The following is a 12,183-nucleotide window of genomic DNA, read 5'->3' on the forward strand; positions in this document are numbered from 1 at the left end:
TATACATATATTTATTTACGTATATTTTAATTGTATATAAATAAAATAATATTTATATACAAATATTATTTTATTTATACTTAAATATTTTATTATTTATATAGATTTATATATAAATATTTAGTAAATCATTATTTGATAATTTGAGATGCATAATGCGAGATAATGCGTACACGAAACGATTATTGGAAGATAATGTTAGGCAAGAACTATCGCTATCCTTGTTCTACATATACAGAGAAACAAAGGTAATACGATAGCCGGTTCTTACTGACATATCTCGCAATAATCGCATCCGTGTGCTCAATATATTAGTATCTGTGCCTACATGGACGCTACTACATACGTAATGCAAGAGAGACAAAGAAAGACAGAACGATTATCTCGCTCCTTGTCAAGCTGTCAGTATGTTACCACAGAAATTTCCCCATGACTTGCTCCTTATAGATGATCTAGTGAGAATCGTTCATCCCAAATTTTACATCGAAGAAGTTACATAGCTTCGTGAAATTTTTTTAAATATATTCTTTATATAATGACGCAAAGCGCTAAAGAGTCGGATTTTGCATTTTCGCTCTTAAAAATTTATAATAAATTAAATACGGACTCATGGCCAACCCAATCTTACCCGTTGCTAGCTGCGCATTTCCCCAAGTTTTATGAAAATTTTATTTTTATCTTTTTTCCAAAAAATAGCTCTTTAGCTCCTTGCGGACAATCCTACTGATTATAAATATCATTTATTTAATGAGATTCATTCAGTATTTTGGCTAAAATATGGAATAAACGAATCCGTAGTTCCCGGCCGGCCGCTGGAGGTCTCCACCATGTCTCCTGCCGACCCTTAAAGAGACACAACAATTGTAAGTGGCGCCCTGTCAAAACAGGACCGTCGCAAGAGGAAACACGCTCTCTCGAGATCTCGAAGCTCTCTCTCTCGCGCGGGAAATTCAAATCTCTTAAGGAACATTAAACGTTCCCAATTCCTTTTTAATAATATTAAATTAAGAGAAATTTACTACATTGGTTATAATAATGATAATTAAGAATATTAGAATTAATCGCTATCATTTCGTTATTATATTTAGACGTTCTATATTAATGATATATTAATATTGCAAGATACAAGTAAAACACAAAATAAGAGATATATTTTACACATAAAACGATTCACATGTATATATTTCCGGAAGTAGCATATATACAAATATATTCACAAGAAACTATAACATCCAGTTATTAACCATAATAATCCTTGTAATATTCATAAATAAAATGATTATATAGAACATTTTTAGAAATAAAGCAAGTACACTCTATATACAAACATGTATTATGCACGTATATATATATATATATATATATATATATATATCAAATAACTAACTGATTTGTTCGCATAATAATTTATACATATACAGAAAACACAAAGTTACACACTTGATTCAATCGAATAAATAAGTTATACTTATAATCATTTATACGTGCTACGATGCATAAGAAAATATTGCACTTTTTAGATACGAAAACTTAAAATATAAGTTAGAGACTCTAACCAGCATAAAATATCACATCTACCGATGATATTATATCAGATAGGAACAATATATTCTACAATAATTCTACAATAACCTACGTTTAGAGTGAATATTAATAACAACTGTAAAAATGCATATAAATGTGTGATTCACAGGTATACTACCAAAGGCTATATACTAAATAATAAAATCAATGCAATATTAAGCACACATATATATGTATCTAAATTAAAACTTATGTTCATAGTTAAATTGCAACTTACAATACTAAAGGGTAGGAACGCAAAAATATTTGTATTCAATTTAAATATATATAACATCATTTATTAATATTTCAAGGGATTACATTATTTTATCACTGTTAACGGATAATTTCAAATAACTTACATAAACAATACATATTCCTAAAGGACACGATAATCATAACATGTTTTCGACTTAAAATCAAAACAATTCTGAGAAATACAAATATAACTGCGCAAATATACTAGGAACCCCGAATATTTACCGAGAATATTTACACTTTCTCGCGTGATCTTATTGTAAAGGGATGCGTGAAACTTATTGTAATCACATGTCTCTGCATACGTGGCACCTCATGATCGACGAGTGATTTCCGAAAATCTGGGGGTAACCCAGCAGTATATATACCGGTCCTGCGGATCATATCAATTCATTATTATATAGAAATCAAAATCAATCTTCAATTAATACGAAATCATTGTGACAAATCTCTACGAAAATTATAATTGCGATATCAGATCAAATTACTAGAATTCAATCAGTCAGATATGATTCTCAACAATTTATACTTTATACATATACTTATATCAGAAGTGATACCTGTAAAATTAAATATTTTATAATAAACTAATAGAGTAAAATATATCTTTCGACCTCAAGACTCTTCTAAGATTACCAGATATCATCGTAAGTATTAACAAGTGAACTTATATCATTCGCGAGTGAAATATAATTACTCTTTCGCGACTAATATTCTAATTAAAACCACCGAACGCAAATTCTTAAATTATTAATAAACTAAGTGAACTAATCTAACAACTGCATGTGAAGAATAAAATTAACTAATCTACTGATAAATCGTCACGCTAATATTCGACGCGACGCTTGAATATCTTCAAGTCCGCCGAAACTCTCGTCTCACTACTGTCGCTCCACTAGTCGAGCTCGCTCCGTCTTGCATGATATCATTAACCTGAAATTAACCACAAGCTCAGGCTGATACACACACATATATATATATATATATCTTAATTATTACTTAAGAAGATTTTATACTTATCTGATAATAATTCGGTCTTCTATCAATACTTTTCTTTTCCATATACCGCGCGCCTCTCACAGGGCGTCGTACAGCTCCTATCTTTCTGAGCGTCTCCGAAAAGGGCGAACTATCCTCGATACTAGCTCCTTTTCTATACCCATCTCTCGGGGAGCGCCTCAATAAGGGTGAACCTCTGTCTATCCTCAAGGTCACGCCTCTCTCAGAGCGATACGCACATCCATCTCAACCTGTAATTAACAAAAGACAGAATCAGTTAATAATATTTAAGAATTAATTAAACATTAGTAAATATAATCAATAGGTGAAGACATATATATATATATATATATATATATATATATATATATATACATATTTTGACAATCTAACCGACGAGTTAACTAATTAATAACAGGACATTAACTAATGAAATATAACAATATGGAAATTGTTAATGTTTACGCGCTTGCTAATTATTTAGTAGCAAAATGGGACGCGGAAGAAGAGCCGGCAAAGCTCATCTAGTAAAATGCTTGACCCGAGCGTTATATATCGGAGACTTTTCTCGGACCTGTCAAACTCGGCCACTATCGGAGCAAGTGCAGATTTTGATAGACTACCTCGCCTCTCGGAAGAGTGAAGCCGACGATTCGGAACCGGAAGTAGTCTTTGAATCGCTGGCACGGAAACGACCCAAGGTCAAAAGTGACGTCTTACTTCCGCGGACATTCCGCATTATAATTAAGCCTCCCAGGGAACCGGAAGTCATCACCCTAGACTAAAAAGAATAAACATATTTATATAATTTGAAACCGTAGCATTATTTTCTTATCATAGGCAGTAACATAGTAAATAAGAAATAGTATTCATTACTCACATTTCCTTCAAGTAGAATAATATGCGTACCTAGACTGAAGCGTGCGTATTAATTCATATTAATAATAATTATGTCGTCCTGACACGTCGCGTTCTCCACATAAGTCCTGACTACGTGTTTTACCGCTCGGCCCGCGAGCCATGCTTATTTTCGCGTACCTTTGTAGAGTAACGCAAGAACGCGTCAAATATCTCCCACCAGGACGTAACATAAATCAATTAGTGCCAGCGTGGTGGGATTTCGATACAAGAAGGACACCAATATACGAAAGCTTGTAACAGCGTAACGAAATAATCGACACGACAAGAATACCTTTTCGCAAGTTCACTTCTACATATACAACGTTCTGAAACAAACAAATTAAGAATCGTATCAATTAATATAATTTTGCAACTTGAGAAAAAAATAAATAACTACAAATATTATATATTATATACATACGAAAACATTATTTCGTCACATAATACTATTTATATACAACGAGAAATTGAGTAACCACGAATCGTACAATTAGCATAACTTTATTACGCAAAACTACGAAAATTATTTATTATATATCTATAAGCAATTAAATAGCTACACAATATTACTTAGAAAATTGCACATTTTACAAAATAATTATCATTATATAAACATATATTACTACTACTACTACAAACATTATTTATTACGTATAAACAATTATGCTATTATCGCACAATATTAATTACGAAATCACACATTGTACAAACAATTAGAATACACAAATACATTCGCAAACAAATTTTATAAATACTATTTAATAATAAGAATATTACGAATTTTACATTTTACGAGAATATTTACAAACGAAAATGTTTACATAATTATAAATAATTAAAATAGATCGTTCAGGAGTACCCTCAACTCAAGCCGCGAGTAACGAAGATCGCGTTAATTACGAAACTGCATTTAAAGAAATGCGCGAAAAAGAAGCGGAATTATGCAAACAAAATGTTAGAAAATATGATGCGCGCACTCACCAATAATTTTTCTGCGTCTACTCCAACAGAAACCACCGTAGGTCACAATCTTATTTTCCATTATCCAAATAATTCTCCTCAAGCAATGGGAAACTCGAAATCCTATCTCCGCGATGCTCTCGAACTCGTACCGAAATACGACGGCCACAATATTCCCGTCTGGCAATTCGCAAGAGCCTGCAAAAGAGCAAAAGAGTCAATACCATCGTTAGACGAAGCACATTTTGTACGAATGTTACGTAACAAATTAACTCACCACGCGTACCTCGCCGTGGAAGATGAAATTCACCCGACGGTTGAAAAATTCGTCGAATGTGCCTCAAACGCACTTTTGGATCCGGTAGAAGCTCTAATTATTACCGCGGACAATTAAGTATGGCCTATAAAAAACAAAACGAACATATTCTCGATTATATAGGATTTAAGAACAGCTATAATAGCTGGAGATCAGACTAACCTTGATAGACCGTTAAATGAATTCGAACTTTCGTCTATAGAGTCATTCGCTCTCGAAGTATTTTACGAAGGTCTTCCAAAAGAGTACAGGATAGAACTCCGCGCTGAAGGTTATACAGATTTCACCGATGCTTGCTCGAAAGTACTAGTAATCAACAGGCGTCTAGAAAGAGAAGAATTAAGAAATAGAAACCCTCGTAATTATCGAGATAATTCCGTATCCGCAAATCCGACGCGAATACCACAACGCGACCCGCTTACCTCCTTGAACGTATCATCCAGTCCTCCAACAAACGGAGCTCAAAAAATTTATAATTTCTGCAAAAAATTCGGACCTTTAATACACGAATGCCGCAAACGACAGTACCACGAAGGTTTCAATAATGTTAGGGAGAATGACGAAGCGGAATTTTGCTTTTTTTTTATTTTTGTTCCGCTGCACTTCCTCTCCGCGTGCTGATACAGCCTTGCGTGAAGACTCGGTCGTCAAGGTATTACGTGACAAAATAAATTAAACAGACTCGGTAAATGTAATATGACTACTTGATGTATTTGCTGGTATCTTAGAGTGTTTCGATTGCTTGCTCACGCAGAACTCACCGCCGGAGATTTTATACAGATATAATCCGGTCGATTGTTGAAAAATGAAAATTGGGGGATCGACGTGTGTCGATTTGATTTGCGGAATCAATTCGAGGCGATACATTGTGGGAACAGGGAGAAGGGATGAGCATGAGGCTGTTCACAGAGGCCTGCATGCTTTTCGCTGAATGAGGACCCACGATAAGCGTTGGAGAGGGAGGTATGCGCTCTCTCTCTCTCTCTCTCTCTCTCTCTCTCTCTCTCTCTCTCTCTCTCGTTCTCTCTTTCTCTCTCTCTCTCTCTCTCTCTCTCGCTCGTTAGGTGCGAATTGGGAAGGCAAGCGTGTTCCTAAACATACCGCCCGCCTCGAATGTTTTCATTCGAAATTAATGGTGATAACGTAGACTATACACTGTACAATAATAATATATCGTTCATGATTCGATGTACATACAGATAGGCAGAAGTCGTTACAATGAATCGCAATAGATACGAACTCAACCTTTCGTGGCTTTCGATTCGGGTTTTTTATTTTAATTTGAAGTACTGTCCGCCGTGGTCGATTCCTTTTCGGTTTCGGTATTGATATTAACCGGAAGGAAACAAAGCTGCGCTATCGGACGCTTAAATTCGGAAGTCGCTGTCTTGACCGTTACAACGCGGATTAGATTATCAATGCCCGGATGACATGCAATGATGCGGCCGAGCGTCCAGTGACTCGGGGGGGCGTTGGAATTTCGCAACAGTACTATTTGTCCGATCTTAATCAATTTTTGGATAACTCGCCATTTCGGGCGTTGATGTAAAGTTTGCAAATAGTCATGTTTCCACGACCGCCAAAATCCTTCGCATAATCGCTGTATTAATTGCCAGCGAGATAAACGTTGTTCCGGAATTTCGAGGACGCTCGGTTCGGGGGGAGCGATTAGTGCGGTCCCGATTAAGAAATGCCCGGGGGTCAAAGCCCTGTAATCGTCTAAATTTTCGGAGACGGCAGCGGTCGGGAGTTAAGACACGCTTCGACGCGACATAATAAGGTGGTTAACTCCTCGAACGTGAGAGTATAAATTCCTATACATCTTTTCAAATGATATTTAACACTTCGAACGGCGGCTTCCCACAGTCCCGCGAAGTGGGGAGCGGCGGGAGGTATAAAGTGCCATGAGACACCTTCGCTCGCTACATGATTGATAAAATCGGGATTACGCACCGCAGCCTGATATGAAGATGTTAATTCGCGGTCGGCGCCTTGGAATGTCGTACCGTTGTCGGAATACATTGCGGTGGGCAATCCTCGACGAGCGACAAATCGATTGTAGGCAGCTATGAATGCGTTTGTAGAGTAATCGGATACAAGTTCGAGATGAAGGGCCCGTACAGTCATAGAGATAAAGAGAGCGATATATGCTTTATGGGATTTGTGACCGCGTCCGGACGCAACGCGAACCGTGATCGGACCCGCGTAATAAATTCCGGTATGCACAAATGCTCTCGTTACCTGATTCACGCGACATTTTGGAAGTTCACCCATGAGCTGCGACGGAACACTCGCTCTGGCCCGCGTACATTTAACGCAACGGTACAAAACTGATCGGACGGTGGCTCGCGCGCGTAATAGCCAGAATTCTTGTCGCATGCGTGCGAGCGTTAATTGAAGACCGGCGTGATGACCTTGGATATGAATGTCGGATATTAAGGATGTGACTAACGGATGTGAGCACAAGACGACTGGGTGTTTTGCCGCTTCCGGCAAATCAGCGTTTTCCAGTCGTCCTCGCACACGAATAAGGCCGTCATTGTCGAGGTATGGACTGAGCGGAGTTAGCGAGCTTGATTTTGAGACGGGACGGGATCTTTGAAGATTCATGAGATCCTGCTGAAAAAGGTTGGCTTGTAGTGTTTTGAGCCAAAAAACCTTGGCGGAGTGGATTTCGTTGGGTTGCAAAATTAGCGGCGAATTGAGTTCTCTTTCATTCGAACTAAGAGTAGGATTCAATTTCTTACTTTGTAGACGGGAAGTAAATCGCATAACAAAGGCAGTTACGCGAAGTAATTTCACCCAGGATGAAAATCGAGATTGAAGGTTCCAGGGTTCGGAGACGTTTACAGAGGTAGCTTGAACAATAATTCGTTCCTCGAGCGAGATATCCTTGTTTAGTTGCAGAGAGAGGTTTGGCCACGACGTTGAGTCATGCTTTAACCACGCGGGTCCGGACCACCAGAGGTGATGCGTTAAAATCTCCTTAGGGTTGATGCCTCGTGAGGCGCAATCGGTTGGGTTATCTGTCGTCGGAACGTGTTTCCACGTTGCGTTACCTACTAATTCTTGTATTTGAGCGACTCTATTTGCGACAAAAGTCTTCCACCGAGAGGGCGATTGACGTAACCAGGCTAGAACAATCATAGAATCGGTCCAACAATAACACTTTGCCGCGGGGCATTGTAAGGCTGAGCGCACGAAATATAGTAATCGGGCTAAAAGCAAGGCGGCACAGAGCTCAAGACGCGGCACGCTCACGGTTTTAATTGGAGCTACCTTTGATTTCGCGACGAGCAATGAAATGCTGGGTCGGCCGTCAACGGAGACAACGCGCATGTACACGGCCGCCGCGTATGCTTTCGTGGAAGCGTCCGAGAATCCGTGGAATTCAAGGTGAATTACGTCAAGGCCGTATTCTGTCCATCGAGGAATTATAACTTTTTCAATTTTAGGTAGCTGCGAATAAAATTCAAACCATTTCTCAAAAACTTTAATAGGGACGATGTCGTCCCAATCGCATCTAAGCGACCACAGATGTTGTAGCAAAATTTTGGCTGTGATTATAATGGGTGTCATCCATCCGAGAGGATCGAAAAACTTCGCGATAGTTGACAGGATTTGACGCTTCGTATTCCCGGGGGTGCTTGTCATCGCAATACGGAACTGAAATGAGTCGCGATCGGGATGCCATGAAATTCCTAAAACTTTCAAAGACTCATCAATCTGTAAATCCTTACCACAGGCCAATCCGTGATTCGATGGATAAATGCCTTCTAATAAAGTGGAGCAATTACTGGCCCATTTCCGTAAATGGAAACCTCCTTTTGCGAGAAGCGATATGAGTTTTTCACGCGTTTGGCAAGCTAAAACTCGATCATCGGCACCGAATAAGCAATCGTCCACGTAAATTTGATGTTGTAAGACGGGGAGCGCTAACGGGAAGTTCGAACCTTCATCGATCGCAAGTTGATGTAACACGCGCAGTGCTAAAAATGGTGCGGATGTGGTGCCGTAGGTGACCGTAAGGAGTCGGTACTCCTCGACCGGAACGTCGAAGGAGGCTCTCCATAAAATTCGTTGATAATCGCAGTCACGCGGATCAATTAATATTTGCCGATACATCTTCGCGATATCTGCGGAAAAGACGTATCGAAACTGACGCCATTTCAATATGACGGCCGCGAGATCATTTTGTAGTTTTGGCCCGCATAACAGGTAATCATTTAACGAGGTGCCGTTTGAAGTGCGATTCGAGGCGTTAAAAACAACACGGATCTGTGATGTCGTACTGGTGTCACGAAATACCGCGTGATGAGGGATATAATATAGTTTCTTTGGATCCGGGGTTTGCGAACTCGAAAGTCTTTCCATATGTCCGAGGGTTTCATCGCGGAATTCATTCATTCGGGCTCGCTCGCTCGTTAGGTGCGAATTGGGAAGGCAAGCGTGTTCCTAAACAAATAATAATAATAACAATCATAACAGCAATTATTCTAGAAATAACAATTATAATCGAAATAATAATTATACTCATAATCCTAATAATTATAGTAATAATCAAAATAATAATAATAATTACAATAATAATAATGATTGAACAATAATAATTATGCAAATAACGTACCTTCGCAAAATACGGGAAACCGCTCAGGGGTCTCGAACAACGAGGTGACTCGAGGCCATGGCAAAGCCCTGTCAATAAATCATATGGAGAGCGACCCAGGTCCCTCCACATCCTTAGGGGAGACGACGGAACAGTACCAGCTGTCGAACTCGAATCTCCATCCTTCAGGGGACCCATAGCTTTTATGCTCGATACAGGAGCACAACCTAATATTATAAAAAAGGGATGTATTAACTCCGAAATTTATCAATAATAAAGATATAATTCAACTCACCGGTATCACTGAAAACATTGTCAATACTTTAGGCTCCATAGTAGCTCACATCTCTTACGCACCGGTGACGTTCCACGTTGTACCCGACGAATTTCCTATAATAACACAAGGAATTCTAGGATCAACATTTTTTACAGAACATAATGCATGTATAAATTACGGAAATGAATCAATTACATAGCATAATTGTTCTTTTCAATTTAAAATAAAAGAATCAGTAATCATACCTCCACGTACAAATTTAGGAATCACAATTCGCATCTCGAATTCTGAGATCAAAACAGGTTACATTCCTCGCATGAAAATGGATCACGATGGAGTCTACGCCGGAGAATCGGTTGTAACCTGCATAAATGATAAAGCATATATTAGGTTTATAAATACTTTAGACGACCCAATTGAATTTCTCATTCCTACAATTAAAATTTTAGAAATTGCGGAAATTAAAAAAAAAAACCGCCTAGTAATAATAATAATAATAATAATAAAATTTCAGAAAATTTACCTCAACCTGCAGCAGAGACTGCATCCAAAAACGCTGAATCCGCTACTGATACGCAAATCGTGTCCAATCAACCTAAAAACAATTATAAAGATAACTATAAAAATAATGCCAATCAATCACGCAGTAAAAAACAAACGCAAATTAATAAATGAATGCATTTCTCACCTTACTCCTTTTGGCGCGCAAACGCGAGCCGCTGATTTAAATCGACATCCCCACGGGCAGGAGCACTGTCTTCCTTCTGGCGCATCAAGGTGTATCGTCGACCCAGATCGACATCCCAAAAATACCTCCCCTCTCCTTGAATCCTTTCCTGAAACGAAAACGATTTCTCAATTAATAAATGTCTCTACACATGAAATTCCCTCTACTACTAATACTTACTCACGAAAAAGTGATCTCCCTATATCCACAAAAGATGGATCTCACATTTCTTCAGCAGACGACTCCGACGTATTCGCTCTGTTGCAACCTCTCTTACAAGGTGATGACCTGATGAAGCCAGGCACTCCTCTCACAAATTATTCTTCCCCCTCTCCCCCTCTCGCAATCGCGAATTATTCTTCATGTGTAGCTGAAACATATAAACAAAGAAATCAAATAATGGAAACAAATGAGAATTTGCAGACAAAGATAATTGTCGAGAATAAAACAATTTCTATTAGTACCAGCAAAAAGGGTGACGATATAGAAAAAAATAAAAATTTTCGAAATAATAAAATTTCTTTCAGATACAATAATGCGTGCAACTATAACGAAATTTTGCGGAACAATAATAACAATGATAATAATGATATTATTAATAATTTCAGCGACATATTACGAAACGACGACACATACGACGACGAACATGCAAATCGAATAAAGGTTAATGAGTATTACGATAATCTTCATGACAAAAAAATTGAGATTACAAAATACGACTTAGACCCCGGTGAAAATATTAATATCAAAAGAATAGACGAGATTTTACAATTATCATGACTCGATCATCTTAATGGTATAGAGAAAGAAAATTTTGCCATCCTAGTGAAGCAGAACCGCGATGTATTCAAATTATCAAATAATAATTTAAAAGGGTACGATTATACAGTGACACACGAAACAGGCAGCTCTAACAAAAATGCAGATGCCTTATTGCGAAATCCAATATTTAACATTACTCACTTTTCAACATGTCCTGTCGTAAAACAATCCCGAAATTTTTTGAACCTGGAACACTTGAAGATTTCAACGACGATTCCAACGAAGAAACCTACGAAGAAGCTCTCGAACCGCCACCGAAATTTTCGACGAACAACCCTCCCGCGTTACGCCACGAAGATTCAGACGAAGACTCCGAGACATCAAAAGAAATACTTATGATTCCACGGGAACGACCGCCTGCTAAACCACCCGATAAACAAAAGAAAATTGTTAGATTCGCCGAAACCGTTGATAAATAATAACAACTTCTAAGAATAGAAATGTAAAAATTCAATTAGGAAATACTATAAAAATTGTACACACGAATAGAATAAGAAAAGCGTACTATAACGAACCAGGATGATATCTTATTTGTTGCAGATGATTATCTCAATATATTTCGTCCTTTTGACTCGTTTCTGCGACGCTCTCATAGGATATGACTGCGAAGCGCCGTATGATAATGGCACCATCGTGTCGTTGCTCGAAGACAACACATGTCACTTAAACGAAGGAGACCTATCCCGCGATGTATATGTTGAATTGCTTTATCATCCCAGAGTCGCTACTGTAGATGTATTGACCTGCGGGATCGA

General features: G+C 38.2%; 1 protein-coding gene across 1 annotated transcript; it reads right to left on the reverse strand.

Moving 5' to 3' along the window:
• Positions 1–2,108: 2,108 nt before the first annotated feature.
• On the reverse strand, positions 2,109–11,579 carry LOC145947180 (uncharacterized). Its single transcript, XM_083056971.1, has 8 exons — positions 11,570–11,579; positions 10,568–10,715; positions 10,403–10,474; positions 9,898–9,905; positions 9,624–9,829; positions 6,910–9,451; positions 4,702–4,878; positions 2,109–2,194 (listed from the first exon to the last, which is right to left on the reverse strand). Exons 1-8 carry the CDS (start codon positions 11,577–11,579, stop codon positions 2,109–2,111), a joined length of 3,249 nt encoding a protein of 1,082 aa, XP_082913097.1.
• Positions 11,580–12,183: the final 604 nt, after the last annotated feature.

This window comes from Prenolepis imparis, unplaced genomic scaffold (assembly GCF_030444845.1).
Source record: "Prenolepis imparis isolate NDT839.2.m4 unplaced genomic scaffold, iyPreImpa1.0 SCAF_51, whole genome shotgun sequence".
NCBI lineage: Eukaryota > Metazoa > Arthropoda > Insecta > Hymenoptera > Formicidae > Prenolepis > Prenolepis imparis.